Source organism: Aythya marila (assembly GCF_965140915.1).
Source record: "Aythya marila genome assembly, chromosome: 15".
In the NCBI taxonomy this organism is placed as follows: domain Eukaryota; kingdom Metazoa; phylum Chordata; class Aves; order Anseriformes; family Anatidae; genus Aythya; species Aythya marila.
Window position 1 is genome coordinate 10,470,189 of NC_139056.1, and position 16,726 is coordinate 10,486,914.

Here is a 16,726-nt window from a genome sequence, read left to right on the forward strand (position 1 = left end):
CAGGCGGCGCTTACCGAGAACGGCGGCCCGGGGGCAGGTGGCAGCGGCCCTCCCTCCTCAGCACTGCCCGCCCGCCGCGGCGCTGCCGCCTCCCTGCCCAGGCGCCTGCGTGCCCGGCCCCGCCGCTGCCATCCCGCCCGCTCGCCTACAGCGAGCCGGAAAATGCAGGGCGACAGACGACAGCTTCCATCGGCTGTCGGAGCTGCCAGGCAGGAAGGCTGCACGCAGAGATCATTTCCTGGCTTCGCCCAAAGATAGCAGCGAAGGAGGATGAAAAGGCAGGCATCTGCTTCAGGCCTTTCTCACGGGGAACCGGCAGATCCGCTGGGAGCCCACCCAAGGGGTTAGCTGCTGGCTGAGGGAACACATCTGCCTTTTAGAGGGAACAGGTGTGAGGTGCACGTCAAATTCTCTAGCAGGATGCCCGTGTGAGGCAAAACCAGCCCACCCGGGACATTTCCTGCGGGGCCATGGAGACTCGCCTCACACGGCTCTGGTTTGGTCCCTTTTGCAGATTGGTGCCTAACCTCGATGCGGGAATGCTGCTCCCTAGTAATGTTTTGATCATTTCAGTAAAACATTTTTGCTTAGGTCATAAGAATTTGATTTTGCAAGGCCTGTTGTCAGTCATGTCTCTGATATTTTTGACATTCACTGAATCCAGCTGCCTTTTTAAGCAGGTGGAATTGAGACTTTTGTTTTCCGTTGGCGTTGGATTATAGAATAGCTTAAGGCATAGTTTCTGTGATTTTCACTCAGTTTGGATTCTGACCTGCAGTCCTGTAGTCCTACATGGTGGCAGCAGGAATGACCATGCAGGGAGCTCACACAACAGGCCATTTACAACCTGTGGAGTTCTCTCAAACTGATTTTAAGGAGGAACTTTCATGAGGCCCAATGCGCGTTATCCACGACACTGGCAGTACACAACTTTGTGGCCAGCTAACAAGGACGATGGCTATGCTACACCTGTGGTTAGATGTAAGTTAGGCAGGATGCTTCCCTTGTGGAAGTTCTTTCTGTGTGTCTGATGCTGAGCCCTGCTTTCTGCAGTTGATGCTGTTACAACAGTGACTGCTATTTGCAAAGGAGTAACAAGAAAAGTTTTGCAAAACCAAACAACAGGTACATGTAAACAGATTCTGGGCGAGATTTTTACTTTGCTGCCTGCTGAGGCAGTGGATTTGGTGTGTGACCTGGGGCATGGTGTGAACATGAGCCCTGTGCCATGTTGCCTGTGGATGGGGTTCTGAGGCCTTGCAAGAGGGAGAAAGTGTCCAAATACCCTGTCCGATTTCTGGTCACAGTCCAGCACAGGAGGAAACAGCTTCAGTGAACCACAGCTCACTTGCTACGGCTGCTAGCCCTAGTCTGCTGTAACGTCTCAGATTTGCCTGTAATTGTAGCACTCCCAACGCAGGCTGCAGCATACCACAGCAAAGCCTCTGCTGCACAGAAGGTGCAGTCCAGAGGGACCTCCCTGCGCAGCTGGGACATGGCAAAGCTGGAGCTCAGATGGTGACTTTGTGAGTCTGTAGACCTCTTGTCCTGAAGAAAGGCTTTGCTCCATCCAAGGCGTTTTACACCACATTCCACCGTCTTCTGGCTGTGGCCCTGACAGGCCAGAGGTGGCTGTTGTAATTTCCCTTCTGCCTGCTGGTTCTTCCCCACTTTCCCAAGTCTCACTTCTTCAAAAGGGGGATTTCTCCTCACCACTCAGTGTTTGTTATAGGGAAGTGCCTTTCCCCAGATGAGGAAGCTGTGTCGCGCTGGGCTTTAGAGGATTTCTTGTGGAAACCTCCAGACACAAAGAGCCCCAGCGGTGCCAGGGGGCAGGGCTGGAGGACAACAGAAGCCAGGGAAGAGCCTCTCAGCATGTGCCTGGACAAAGTACTCATAACTTGGATTTTGGAGGCCGGGCTGCCGGCTAGCGCCGCACCCCTCGCCCTCACCCTTCCTCCGCCCTCCCTCATTGCCCCGCGCGGCCCCTTTAAGGCAGCTCCCCCCCGCCCCGCTCCCGCTCCCCTCAGCGAGGCTCCCGCCCCGCCGGGCCGCGGCGTCACGTGGGGCGCCGTCTCGTGACCGGCCGCGAGCGCAGCAGCCGGGGCCGCCCCCCCCTCCCCTTTCCCGCTCCCCCCCTCCCTTCCCTTCCCTTCCCCTCCCCTCAGGCGCGGGTCCCCCCCTCACCCCCTCCCCGCAGCCGCGGCGCCCCCGGGCGGGCGGGGCGGGGCGGGGCGGAGGGCGGCGCCCGGCAGCCCGGGGCGCTGAGGGGAGGGCGCCGCTTCCTCCTCGGGCGGGCAGCGCCTCCGCCTCCTCCTCCTCCCGTCCCCTGTCCCCCCCCAGCATGGACAACAAGCCCCTGCTGCAGGAGCGGCCGCCCGCCTACAGCCCCGCCGCGCAGGGCGCGGGCTACGACTACGGGCAGAGCAACTACGGCGCCATCCCCGCCCCGCAGCCCGGCTTCCAGCCGCCCCCGCCCTACCCGTACCCGGGCGCCGCGGCCGCCGCAGGTGGGTCTGAGGCGGGGGGGGACGGGAAGGGGGACGGGGAGGGGGATGGGGCTGGCGGCCTCTGAGGGGAGGCTGTGGGGGCAGCACCCCCCTCACGCACCCTACAGCCCCCTCACACCCCAATCCCCCTCACGCACCTCCGTGCCCCCCTCAGGCGCCTCGCACGCCCCCCGCGCCCCCTCCCCGAGCCCCTCAGGCCGGGCGCTGTCCCCGCGCCTCAGGCGGGCCCCGGGGCAGGGCCGTGGCCTGTGGTGCCCGGCGGGAGGCGCTGAGGGGGCTCCGGGGAGGCGCTGCTGCCTCCCTCGTTCCTCTCCTCCTCTTCCTCTCCTCCTCCTCTTCTTCCTCCTTTTCCTCCTCCGAGGGGCCCCAGGTGTGCCGGGCTCCGGTACCGAGGCGCCGCCCCACGGGCGGGTGGCTCCTAGGGGAGGGGGGGGATAACGACAGCAGGGAAGTGGCCCCAGGAGGAAACTTGCGCTCTCCGGGCTCCCCGTGTGCCTCTCAGGGCTCCCCGGTTCACGTTTGTTTTGGTCTGGTGAGCCTCGGGAGTCCCGGAGGGGCTGGAGCAGGTGAGCGGTGAGTGAGGCAGTCCTGAGCGCAGCCACAGAGAGGAGCCGCTCAGGAGGAGCTCCGGGGCTGTAAGGGAGCGCTGCTGAAAGGGCAAAAAGTCTGCCAAGCGAGTAGGTGCGTTGGGCAGAACTGTGAGGCAGCAGGTAAATCTGCCAGTGACTTGGGACACTGTGTTATGATACGGGTATTATGACAGTTGGCCTTTTGATTTAAATAGTGAAGTTCATGGGCTTTCTGGTGTGTAACGTGACTGAAAAAAAATCAGAACTGTGCTCTGGGAGAGAAGCTTAGGATGGGTCATACTTGGGCAAAGTGTGTCTTAGCTGTAGGAGTGCACTGCGTACATCTAACCATCCCTTTAAAAGCATTTATTTATTTATTTTTCACATTAATGTGGTAGCCAGGGGCCTGTGCTTCTTAAGTACAGTTCTTCAAATAACCCATTTGCTAGCCAACAAGCTGGATTTTGTGAAAGGTTTTATTTTCTTTGCCATGCAGCCTGCTTCCTTTCCACTTGCATCCTATCTCTCCTGCCTCTCTCTGTAGCCAAAAATGTAACGTGTGGAAGTTGAGCTGGACACCAGTGGAGAGGAAGACATACTCAGTTTCAACTCGTTTGTCTGCCAGAGTGGGGCATACCTGATGCGTAATGTCCAGAAGTGAACTCCACAATCCTCACTTGTTTAAACTGTTTTTGTTCAATGTTCAAACAGCATTGAAACAAACTCTTAAAGTTAATTATTAGCTCAAAATCCTTTTTAGATGGTTAAATTGTGCTAGATACTTGGAGTTCTGAAGTGGTTTTGCTATTAGATGTGCTGACTGGTATGCTTTGATTCTGATTTTGAAAGCTTCTTAAAGTGCTTCACCAAGACACTTCTATTTTTTTTTTATTAAATTGTTCTGTGCTTTTCACTGAACTATTAGTGATTTCTGTGCTTTACACATTGTGATTCAGTTGTTTTTTCCTTTTTTTTAGGATATGCTGTTCCTCCACCGCCATCACAGCCAAACTATTCAAGCACATACACCATTATTCAACAGCCTGCTACCACCACTTCTGTAGTAGTAGTTGGTGGCTGTCCTGCCTGCAGGTAAAATAGTTCTCTAGTTGAGAAATAAACTGAGCCTTATGTTCTATGTTTGAAATGAGAGGTATCCATATAGTTGCCTGGTTTCCTCTGTGTGTCTGTATTAGAATTGAACTAACTGAAAAAGCACTAAAACTCAGCAGTTCTTTAATCTATGTAGTATATCCTAATAGGCTGTAGACAACTGCTTAATTAATACAATAGACTTCATGCAAACATGAATCTGTCTGGTATGATGGAGGAAGATCTGTAAGGGGTGTCTTTAATGAAAAGACAATTCAGTCACAGGTGTAGAGGGTCAGCTCTTTGGGGAGAGGATGACAGGAAGTCCTTTCTGATGCATTTATGACTAGTGATAGCGAGTAACATGACTTTATTGTGAAATGTTCTGTGATCTCTGACTGTCATCAGTTCTGGTTATCTGGCAGACCTGTGGAAGGGCTTCTGCTGCTGTGGTGACTACTCATCCCCACAGTCTGGGCTGTGCAAAACCAGGCAAGGTGGTTGTCAGTATTGGTATAAAACATCAGTATCATAGGGTTTTAAAAGTTCTCTTACTTTATAAGTCCCTTTCCTGTAGAAGTTTAGGGAAATTAATAAATCCGATACAAAGTGGTAAAAAACAGAAAAAAGTGGGCAGCTCTTAGTTAGAATGGCAACAAAAGGGCAACTTCCCCTTCAGTGATCAACAGCCATAAAATAAGAAAAGGGAAGGAGGCATTCTGTTTCACATTAGTGTTGTAAGTCTGCAGTAGTTCCTTTGCACTTCTCAGTTCTCCTCCTCCCAGGATATTAACTAATGAGTGAGGGCAGCCAGATTGCTGCTGGTTTGTGCGCCTGGCCAGCTCTGACTCAAATGCAGAATCATTCTCCTTCTGTTAAAACGTATGGGAGTTACCCTTGTGGCGTCTTATGAGGAAGCACTTTGTATTCTGCAAGTCTGAGCCTTTTCTTGTTCATTTCAAAACATCTAGGAAACAGACTTGCTAGCATAGCTTAAATGATTCTGGGTTTCAGTGCTAGGAAGGTGATGGAGATTGTCATAGTGATGGGGGCAGCGCCTCCAATGCCTTTTGATTGTGATAAAACTGATGTGTGTTTGAGAGTGGGTACCTGCCTTCAAAGGTGGATTCAAATAAGTATCTTGTGATGCTAGGTTAAAGCAGGTGCCTGCTGAAATTCCAGCAGTTAAGGCTGAAAAACCTGTACCAGCTAGAGCTATTGATTTAGAAGATGATGCATGTTTTAAACAACGAGGGAAGGTAACCTCCGAGCTGCTGGGAGGATGTGGTAGATCCTGCCACCAGAGTAATTACATTAAAATGCTCATACTTTAGCTCAACCAGAAGACAGGAAAGATGTTATGTGTTGTCTGGTAAAAGGCAAGCAGTGCATTTATACAGGTCTTCTGGCCTTAAAACCAGGAAATTTCAGGAAAAAAAAAATGGAAGTAGTCTTCTGTGATAATGTAATGTTGGTAGACTCTTGCTGCTATTTTTAGGATTTTTCTTTTTTTTTTTTTTTTTCTAGTAGTTATCCAGAGGAGCTCTAGGAGATTCATTTGAAGCAGTCATTTGCAAATAAATAATTCTAGTATCCTTTCAGCCATATCTGGAAAAATGAGCAAGTTTCTATATCTTTTGTAAGGTGCTGTTAAGTGACCTGACTTGAAAAGTTTTTTTTTTGTTTGTTTGTTTTTAAGCCATCATCCTGGTGTTACTGGAGGTAGTCAGTGTTTTTTAGAGAGAGAGAGAGAGACACACGTAGCCTAACCACATTTTTGCTCTTAAATCCTTAAGTTTTGCCTTAGTCCGTGAAAAGAAATCAGGTGTGAGACCTGCTGTACTGGTTCCTTTGAGGCACAGTACCACGCACCTTCAATGTAGGACCCATCTACTGTTGATCAGGGACCCACAAGGACCAGCATCTAGTAACAGTGTTCTAAAAACAGTTCAGGCTTGTGTTCTGAAAGGTTACGTTGTCTATTTGCTCGTAATCCTCTTTGACTTCTCAACACCTTAAACATAGTTCTAGTTTACTTTCTTGGCCTGGAAACCTATTTGGTGAAGAATGCAACACGCAGGTAGGTTCTGAATACATCACTGAATAGAAAGGTACTGAAAGGGCATCGATAACGTAAAAAGCTATTAATAGTGCTTAAAACTTTTATTAAACTGCCAAGGCAGTTGTCTTGTTACTCCTTGGATTTGAAGCCATGCATGATTATTAGAGAAGTCCACGTGTTTTAGACTGATAGGGAAAAGGCATGTTTGTGACTGTGGAATAACATAACTGATGGAGAGGGCTAAAGCCCATCAACAGGATTTTGGCAATCAGAAACAAACCAGTCAGCTCTATGGCATGGAAATGCTGCTAATTGAGAGAAAAAAGAGCCATTTTCAACTTAAAAAAGATGATTTTGAGGAGAAACATGTGGTACTGATCTGTTACTTTGGTATGAGTGTGTTTTATTGCAGAGTTGCAAGTGATTTTGGGGTTTACAGGCTAGCTACAGTAGCTAGGTAGCTACCAATCTTCAGGCTTAGTTTGTGGTGTGAAGTCATAAAAAGTACAAAGTATCTCTAGAAGTAGGTAGCCTGCCCCTGGTCACCATGTAATTGCATTTTATTAAAAAAAAAAAATCTCTCTGAAGCATTGATGTATCTGTGGGATGACTCTTGCCTTGTGAGCTGTACCTCTTGCCTAAAGTTATTCATTAGTCAAATCATCCTCATTCGTCCTTGGTCAGTGTTGCTTTCTAATTACAGACTTCAGCCTTGCTGTGTGTTGCATCCTTCTTTGCATTGCTAAGAAGTTTAGGGTGGCTGCAGTGCTCGTAGTGTGAGCTCCTCTTCCAGCCCAGCCCTGATGTACAGAGAATCAAACTGAGGTGCAGAATGTTGTCAGTTTTAGGTCTGGTAGTTGACATGTAAGGATTAGCCAAGTCTGGCTTTTAAGCTATTTTATGTTCCCAAGAACAGCTTGAGTCATTACAGCCACTAACTTCAGAGATCCAGCCATGTAATTTAATTATCTTTTTAGCTGGGAGAATGCAGCCTGGCTGCTTCTCTTGTGGTCACTTTCATTTTCTTTTTCTCCATTTCTTGTTCGTGGGTAGAACAAACTGCAAAGGAATGTTTGCTTTCCTGTTTCTTAACAGAGGAAAGATCCATTAAAAAACTGTGACAAACATACTTTTGATCTGAAGTTTACAAAACCTGGTTCTTTCAAAATCTAGGCAGAGCCTGCGATTGTCCCTGTTGGGTGTTTATGTTTGTGTTTAACAGGAATTTGGTTCTTTGAAAGAAAGGGTGAGGGAGAGGACATGCCACTGCACTGTGGTGGCTTTCTCTTCTGATGGTTATGAATTACCTGCTTGAGAAGTATTACCATGGGTTCCGAATTATGGTAATACTGAAGCTTCTTCCAGGACTGAAGGATGAGGGACTGCTATGAGTAAAACTTTATTCTCAGATCTCTGAGCCTTCTTCCTGGTAGTGGTGTGGGTTTGTTTGTTTGATTTTTGATTTGATAAAGTAGAAGGTTCACAGATTTTGGTTGATATTTGTTTTTATTCAATTAAGGGCATCACTGCTGAGAAAAGTGTTCTGGAAAAATTGTGTTTAAATGATAAACTCCTTCAAAATGTCAATCTTCTGCTTACTTCAATCACAAGTGCTGTGTGTGGTTTGAGAGAAGCTCATGCAGGGTACAGGATTTCTGTAGGTATTCACAAGAAATAACTTTTTATATATATTCTTTAATATAACATTTTAATATGTACTGGCTAAATATTAAAGGAATAATAATAATAAAAAAGCTATTTATCAGATGTACTTGTTGTCCTGAAGAAAAGCTGGGGATTTTCAGTTTCTAGCAGCAGGCTGACACGCTACAGAGATCCTTTTGAATCTTGTGAGTAAAGCCAACTTTGAAATACCATTTCAAGGGTGCTGTAAAGAGGAGTAGCTATAATGGTGCAGCAGCTCATGACACTGCTTTCTGTCACAAAGCAGCTCAGCCTGTGCTGAATCAAAGTAGCTTCCTTATAATATGCAGCTTTTTGTAAACGTATGCTGTTTGGACAGATTGGGGCGTTCATTCCTGCTGTGCTGTAATTTGGTGGCTGGAGCAGTTAGGGCATGAAATTCAGCAGTGACTTACGCATGTGACTGTGAAGAAGAAAGCCTTGATACAGCAGACTTGAGCAGATGCCATGAGTCTGCCACTCGGAATTACTGGCTAGGATAGCTGTAACTTTTTTTTTTTTTTAACCAGCCTTACAGCAGAGGCATGCAGCTGCTTAGCAGGAAGTTGGATACCTAAGCCCAGGAGAAGAAAGGAGTTGGTGACCCTTGGAACAGGGTCCCAAGGGAGAACAGCATAGTTTCATAGCAGTTCTGAGGATTTTTGTAGTGCTGTTTTGAACCGATTGGTGGAAAATAATCAAAATACATCTTTTTCTAATAAATGAGACTTTATGCAGTTAACAAGATACATCAGAAATATATTCCCTAGGGACCAGATTATTGCTCTTATAGTGGCTGTTAACTCCCAGTTGGCTGCTGGGCTTGAGCTGATAACATTTCTTTTTTGTCATCATTTGTCTTGGTGTCTGTACTCTGATAATTAGAATTTCTTTGTAGCAGTGAGGAGGAAACTGGTCTTGTTTGCTAGGTGAGGATGGTAACCAGAGGTGATAGTAACTTGGCCACATTACATGCTGAGTAGTGGTAGGGGGAAGACCACAGATCAACAACCATTCAGTGTGCCTTCAAGCTGAGGCTGGAGAAACTGGCTTCTCTCTGAGTGGAAACTACAACTGTGTTAGTATACCATCAGGAGTTGCATCTTTAGTTATCAATTTTCTTCTTCTACTACTTGCAGGTGAGATTTAAACTGCTTAACCTAGCTGCTTTTGTTGGATTAGCTAGGATAGACACAAGGAGAAGCTATGTTTTTTTTTTTTTTTTTTTTCACATTCAGAATTAGAGGTCTCACGTGCAACTTCCAAAGTCCCTGCTTGTCCCTGGTCTGACTGTTTCCACTGAAATCTAAAGTTAAAGACTCAACCAACCTTGGAGGCAGGAGAAATTGGGATACTGTTCTGAAAATTCCCCTTGCTTGATCAGTCAGGGAGTATGTGTGTGTAAGACAGCTGGAGGCACCTCTTAGTGAAGTGCAGCTTCTTTTCAGGTCTTGCAGTGCTGTATCATGCAATCAGAATGCTATCTTTGATTACTCAGGCTGACCCTTGGACTTCATTTATAAGGGATAAAAAATGCTGATAGGCACACATCTAAGTACTGTGATGTAGTGTTGAGTCTAAAAATGCTCGTGGTAAATTGTACTAATGTTGTGTTTTCAAATCTCCCTGTTGGCTCTCTGATCCTGAGCACATGACTTAATGTTAATGTTTTGAGACTTATTTCCAAGAAAAGGCCCGTCTGAAAACTAATTTGGTATTAAATGCTTGTCAGTGGGAATAATTGACCTTGCTTTATGGAATTGGCATCTGCAGTATAGCTTAAATCCAAGACACTGCTTGCAGTATAAATAAACCTTTCCTCTTTATTTTTAGATTGGGAGTGGTGCAGTTATAATCAGCTTTTATGTGGTTTGTGTAGAACAAAATTTATGTTTGGTTACGTTAATGAATCTACAACTTGAATATGGAATCTAATTAGTCTGTAGCTCAGGTAAGATACACAAGCACAAACTAAAATATTCATGTTCTCCTTTATAAAAAGTTTTTTTTTCCTCCTTCTAAATTTAGTAACTGGCTAAGCAGAGACAGTGACTGGATAAGTGTTCGTCTAAAATTAGGTGGTGACACAAATCAACAGAAACCAGAGCATGCTTGTGGAGTTAATGCTGTAGTAGCAGTCACGCTGCTATGGAGGTGCTAGGAAATAACTGAAATAACAGGTATGTTGTGGGGGAGGTCACACGGATACGCTCCTGTTGAGCTTCCCAAATGAGCGTCACCTGGAACAGACTCAGTCTGTTCCCTGGTTGTGCTGGCCCTGGGCCTCCTCTGCTGCCGAGCTGGCCGTGCTTCTTGCCGCTTGCTTCATCCCTCTCAGACCTTCTCCCTGGTTCTGGTGTTGAATATGGACAGCAAGTTGTCACTGTCTTATTTCACTGGCATTCTGTGTGACCAAAGAATGCTTCCTGAATAACTGTGTTTAGGGGGAAGGGAGTTCAAAGTAAATTGTATTTAAAGTGTCAGGGACATCTGCTGACCAGGAGACCTAGGCCTTTGCAAGCTGATTAAGAGGGTTGATGGTAATGGGTTAGACAGCAGTCATCTAAGCTTGGGTTTGCAGCTGCTTAGGGCTGACCAGAAGTACCCTGACTGATCCCTCTTTAATGTTTAGTATGTTTATACCTTAAGGTCAAATCAAAATTAGGCTGCTTATACCCTTAAACACATTGGTGTACTTGTCAGAAAGGTAGACTTCAGGGCAGGAACTGAATATAAAATTATGAAAAGATTGGCTGTTTTGAATTTACCACTGATGTCCTTTCTGTTACTGTATCTATAACCAGTCTGGTTGTGTCTAAGCAGTTTTGAATCTCTTTGCGTTTCAGTCCTGTTAGCATATTCTTCCCAGGAGATGGCACTTCTATTAGCACATCTCTTCCCTGGTGAATGAAGTTGAAGGCATGAGAGCCTTGTTTACTGACCCTATTCTTTAATTATAGTCTAATTTTGAGGGTTCCTTACAATGTAACTGTACAGCTTTAGTGTCTGGATGTGTCCTAGCAAACAAATTATCGTGACGCTTTCCTATTAGCCTGAAGACATACTGTGTAAACTCTGCTTGTGATCAGTATGTTCAGGTAGGACAGCTAGTGGGAAATCTCTGGAAGCAGGCATTAATAGGGAGTTCTTTGCCCTGCTTTCAAAGTCAGTCTAGTGAAGTGTCTTTTCTTTGTGTTAGTATGCTCTGAACTTGACCTAGCAAGCCAATTTTGATGTTTTCTGACTGGTTAGTAGTACACAGCTGATTTGGGATTAGGACTTGAAGGTTGAGTAGCAAGGACATATTGACAGAGGCTACCTTTTCTCTACTATTATTCTTCCCTTTTGACACTTCTGTTAAGCCCTTTTTTTTTTTTTTTGTAATGAGGACAAAAGCTGCATATAGTAGTCGAGATGAAGCATTAATAATCCAGAGCATATGGAAAAAATATACTTTGTGATATGCTCTTGTATGGTGTTTGCCTGTTTTCCAGTTGCGAGTGATGACTGTTGTGTTCATCATTTTTTAGTAGCTCCTTCCACTCTTCTTTCTTCTACTATCTATCCCCTCTTTTTTCCCCATCAATATTTAAGTCTCCTGGGGACTGCTTTGTGGTGGGAGAGGAAGGGAAGCAGCCACCACTGCCACGGTCTGAGGGGAATCCTTGGCTACAGTTCTTTGTAGCAGAACCCAAGACACAAACTGAAGAGTAATATTAAACAAGCTGAGCAACTCTGGTGTCTGTAGTTTCTCTGAGTACCGCTCGCTAAGGTGATGCGGGGAAGATGCAGGGCAAGTGCTGTGAGTCAGTGACTAATGTGCCAAATCATGGGTGAGCTCCTGCTTTGCAGCAGGGATGGTCTGGCTCCTTTTTGTCTGCTGGCATGTAGTGTCGTTCGTCAGCACTTTCCCTATGTAGGTAGAAATGGTTTGCATGCCAGGTGAGGGAGACACGAAGCTTTTCCTCTCTGACCCTTGTAAACCCACTGGACGTACTTGTCATCAAGCCAGCAGAAGTGAAAAAGGCTACAGCTGCGTGCATGTGTCCCACAAGAACTGCCTGCAGTGTCTGGACAGGTGTGGAGCTGCCAAGCCTGACTACAGAAGAGTGCTTGGGTAAACTACATTGTGAAGACAACTGGTAGTGATTTTTCTGAGACATTGCTCTTGCTCTGCTGTCTGTAGACAATGGTCAGTGCTAAAATTTCTGGGAGTATTAGGTATAAAAGTGGAATTCTGTGTTCTTTCAGTCAGGTACTCATTGTGACAAGGATCAGTCACTGAATCAAAATTCAGAACCCCGGGAGATAAGCTGGAGCAGCTTTCTGGCATGGCAGTCTGTTTGTTTAGGTCTTGTCAGTGGAGAGCATCCTGTCCTTCTGCAGAAGATGTAAAGAATATTTACCAAGTAGAAGGCTGCATTGTTACCTTATGCTTGATTCCTTACAGACATCTTTGACTTTGGTTGGAGAATAGAATACTACTGATACCACAACTACTGTACTGTGAACGTTAGTGTCATTAGTACTTGTAGTATTAGCAATAATATCTGTGGGTGACAAGCCAGAATCCTTATCCTTTACAACGTTTCTTGACTCTCCTGGTGTGCTGAATACGGAGATTCTGTCCAGGAGAAAGACAGTTCTATGGATTTGGGCAGCATCACAGGTAAAAACTTCAGCTGTACTTTAAGCAAATATTGATATCTGGAGTTGGGAATGGAAGTATGAGAACAGAAGCTAAGAGGGACTGGAAGGAAAGATGAAATTTTTCCCATGTCTGAGGAGGCTTCCAAGAAGTGCTATGGAGCCTTGTGTGGGGAAAAAAAAGTGGTACCTATACCACTGGGACTAATTCTACAAAATTTGTGCCAGGTCTGGGGAAAAATCGTAGGATCACAAATCCTAGAGATTTTGTTACAACTGTAGAACGCTTCTGCAGAGCTGACCTCTCATTGCTCTTAAGTCTCTGTACACACAGGTGATAGTGTTCAAAAGTAATCTTACGTTCTTATGCTCGCATGGACAGAGGGAGCTCTGGCAGTGTGTGTGTCTTGACAGGCAATAGAGGTGGTGTGATGCTGAGGTTGTAGGAGTAGCCACCGTGAGCAATGCAGGCTACAAAACTCAGACTCAGGATACTTGTGTGCTGAGACCACACTCAGTAGGCTGATCAGAGTGCTAGTCTGTATCTCAGCTTGTTGCCTTAATAGAGCCTTTTGGAATTACTGCAGGGATCAGCTGTACTCTGAGAATATCTTACACCAAATCGGAAGTCAACTTCTATCGTGCAACTCTGTAAACAAAAGGACGGGACTGATGCTGAAATCCTAAACTGAACATGAAGTTGTGTAAGCAGCAGAGTATCAAGAATGCTTTGAAAAAACACCTTTGGCTTTTTATGATGGTCGAGGGGACGGGCAGCAGCTCTTAAGTTAAAACAAGTTGTAATGTTTTAGTCAATTGCAGTAAGGGAGCAGTCTCTGAGACTGCATCTTCTTCTCTTCATTTTATTCACTTGTACAATAGCCTGGGACTGCTCTATAGGGAAAAAACAACTTGTTGGTCTTGGCACCTTGCCTGTTGTAGCACGTATTTCAAGGTCACTTAGCTTGGTTTCTGTTGACTTTCACTGTAGCAGGCAATCAAAGAGGTCACTTCTTGTTCAAGTGTTTTGCTAACCTCCAAATGTTGATTTTATTTTTTTTTTTTATAGCTGCTCAATTTTCTTAAGTCTGAATGCTTAGGCTTTTCTGTCTATATTAATTCTGGGGGACATTCAAATATAGCACTTCAGAAAGGGTTGGAGACTGAAGTTAAATGTCTGTTCAGATATTTTTCTGCTGTGACACAAAACTGCTGAACCAGAATTCTTCTTGTGTAGGGCGGTCATCCAGTCAGGCCTAGTCTGGAGCTACGCAATGCCAAATAGTGGGTTCTCCTGCAGCTCTACAGAGACTTGGGATTTTTGAAATAGAAGCCTGGGAACACCTACTGAGGGTTATTTTAATAGTGCTGCATGTTTGGCCTTTTGGATTATTTCTCTAGCTACCAGAAATAAACTTGCTAAACTTATGACAGTAGTGCTGCACCTCTTGAGCTGTTCTAGTGACTTAGAAAGCCTGAATGTGAGTGGTTAGCCTAGTCCTATACATGCTTATTTAATTGGCACTTTCTACCATGAAGTGCTGGTATTTAAAGTACTTTCACACTTGATCTACAGCTAGATTTTTTTTTTTTTTTAAGCCCCTCTCATCCTGGTGATGTGGCCAGAGCCCTGAGTTCCCGGTGTAGCTAGCCTTTCATGTGTTATATAGTCTCACGCAGTCTGAAGAAAAGTCTGCAGCCATCTGAAATAATGCACTGGCAACTGGAGACTGGTGTTTTTAGTTTGCTTTTAGTTTCTCAGTGTGCTAGTCTGCTAGTGATAGGCAATAAGTTACGTTAATCTCCCTGTGCTGAGTCTGTTTTGCCCATAGTGATAACTGGTATGTGATCTCTCTGTTGTTACCTCAACTCTTGAGCCCTTTTGTGTTTTCTCCCCCTTTTTTGTTGAGGAGGAGGAGTGAGAGCTGTTGTGGTGGAGCTCAGCTGCCCAGCTGGGTAAAACTACCACAGCTCTTTCAGGACTTTGGTTTCTGGTGATCTTGATGCAATAGAGCAAGAAGTTCAAGTCATGTTATTACATGTCAATAGCAAAAAAGGTTCTTTTGTGCCTTTGTGCTAAAGAAATAAGGAGCATTTCTAGTAAGACTGCTTGCTTATATAACCTTTGACATTGCCAACGAAGCAACTGCCATATTACTTCTGCTTTAATTGTTTTCTTCTGTCACTTGACTTTCTGTGAGGTAAGGAGTTGTGGAATTTCATGGCTTAAATAGCAAGTCTTGCTGCTGTGAAAACATCCTTTTTGTCAGCTGATTTGGAAATACTTAGCTTTGTGTAAAGTATCTTTTTAAAGATACTCTGAGCAGTGTATGCTCTGTACAGATACCAATGGTTCTGTGCGGTGTACCAGGGCTATTTGCAGTAGAATTGAATTACCAGAGCATCAATTCTGGGCAGAAGCGACTCAATATTCTTTTTTATCTGAGCTCACTTCACATCACTACTTGATGTTTGTGGAAACAAAGTGGAAAACTGCTGCTTTCCTCAGTGACAAGCCTAGCTGATGAAACACAGACTTATACTGCATGTAGTTACCTAGTTTTAACTTGCCTGGTGAAAGCATGAGCTGGATGGTTGACCAGAAGCCTTTAGCCAGTGTTACACAACTTCAATTCAGATCTTTCTGTTAGAAAGAAACTGAGAAAAACACTCCGGATCATCAGACCAAAACGTTCAGAAAGCAAAGACTATTATTATTTTTCCTGAAAGAGCTCTAGTGCCTGTATCTTCTGGGTGACATGAGGCTGAATGAACTGAGAGGGTTCACACTGGGATATTGTGGAAGCTAGGTAGGCAAAGCATGTGACACAAGCGTGACTGCTGCCTGTTGTGAAAGACCTAAACAGCTGAGAAATGGAGCTGTTTTGTTGACCTGCAGTAACCAGAACAACACGGATAGTTAAATAAAAGTTATCACAGATTATTTTAAAAGCACACTTGTTTTCATTTTTATGAGCATATTCTTTAGTTGGTAGTAAGGTCTAGGAAAGTTTATCCTTACCTATACAGAAAAACTTGACCCTAGAAAGGGCTAGCAAGGAAAATGGTTTGATACTTGCTTTACTGCCTATCCTGACCACTTGATCTGTTAGTCCTGTGTAGTTACTTGGCAAGGTTAGTTAACTAGTGACCTAGCATGCAGGAATACAAGAAGGGAGCTGTGAGTTTCAGATCCTTCAGGGACCAGCTAGTAATAACATATGTCAGAAGCTGCAAAGGCTTTTGTGATAAAGCTTTATGAATCTGAGAGCACACGTGCGTTCAGTGAGTTCCACTGTGTATCTGGTGCTGTACCTGTGTGTTTTTCAGTGTACCGGAATTAACCAAGTAATACAGCTGATCAGAGCTGTGGTGGCTGTGTCTTGTGCTAAATACTAGTCCTGTTTTCCTGTTTTGTGGTGATTGATAAAGAAATGGCTGCTTTCTGAAACTGAAGTGGTATAATTCAAAGCATTCTGTTGCAAGCTAATGGCATAAAAGACTTTTATTTAAAAAAACTACATGCACTTCCTTTTGCTCTACTAAATGTTTTCTTCCTTTAAGTGACTGCCAAATCACAAAGTCGTAGCTTTGCATTAAACATAGTGGGTGTCTTTGACTCAGTCTGTTTTCCGTTTTTACAGGGTTGGCGTTTTGGAGGACACCTTCACCTGCCTTGGTGTTTTGTGTGCCATTGTATTCTTTCCAATTGGGATTCTGTTCTGTCTTGCACTGAGGCAGCGAAGATGCCCTAATTGTGGGGCAGCTTTTGGCTGAAGGGGACGATCGTGGACGTGCTTATGGAAGCTACAACTGTTAGCATACTTTCTAATGTAAATGTCATGTACAATCATTTTATTTGCTTCAGACCTGTTTTTGTAAAGTGTGAAGAAATTTAGTCTCTTGCATGTAATTTAAACTTAATCTTTTATGAGCATGTGCATTGCAAAACATGAAAACCCAACTTGTTTTCCATGTTTAGTGGCACCTCTTGAAAACTAAATAAAAACTGCTTTTCCTTTTTGCAATCCTCAACTTGTGGCTGGGTTATTACATATCTGACTAACGTATCTGATAACATGTACTCTGAAAGTGAAGTTAGTAATCCTAGCTACAACTAAGGATGAGTATTTGTCAGGATCATTACGATGAAAATAGTCATG

At 44.9% G+C, this 16,726-nt stretch overlaps 2 protein-coding genes across 4 annotated transcripts in view; one reads left to right on the top strand and one right to left on the bottom strand.

The window, feature by feature from the left end:
* TECPR1 (tectonin beta-propeller repeat containing 1) overlaps positions 1 to 3,217 on the bottom strand; it is a 27,950-nt gene extending 24,733 nt beyond the window's left edge. The window contains exon 1 of one of the 3 annotated variants that reach the window (XM_082772674.1): positions 2,648 to 3,217. The gene's annotated coding sequence lies outside the window, so the exon portion shown is untranslated. Of the gene's footprint in view, positions 1 to 14; positions 248 to 2,647 lie in introns of those variants that run through there. The other 2 variants (XM_082772671.1, XM_082772672.1) reach the window with 2 other exon arrangements.
* On the top strand, positions 2,128 to 16,598 carry BRI3 (brain protein I3). The gene is made up of 3 exons (XM_082772678.1): positions 2,128 to 2,510; positions 4,057 to 4,171; positions 16,208 to 16,598. Exons 1-3 carry the CDS (start codon positions 2,345 to 2,347, stop codon positions 16,338 to 16,340), a joined length of 414 nt encoding a protein of 137 aa, XP_082628804.1. The 5' UTR covers positions 2,128 to 2,344; the 3' UTR covers positions 16,341 to 16,598.
* The last annotated feature ends 128 nt before the right edge of the window (positions 16,599 to 16,726 follow it).

Coding starts and splice junctions, on each gene's coding strand:
- BRI3 (XM_082772678.1), top strand. CDS start 2,345: ATGGACAACAAGCCCCTGCTGCAGGAGCGGCCGCCCGCCTACAGCCCC. Junction 2,511..4,056: donor GGGCGCCGCGGCCGCCGCAG/GTGGGTCTGAGG, acceptor CCTTTTTTTTAG/GATATGCTGTTCCTCCACCG. Junction 4,172..16,207: donor GGTGGCTGTCCTGCCTGCAG/GTAAAATAGTTC, acceptor CCGTTTTTACAG/GGTTGGCGTTTTGGAGGACA.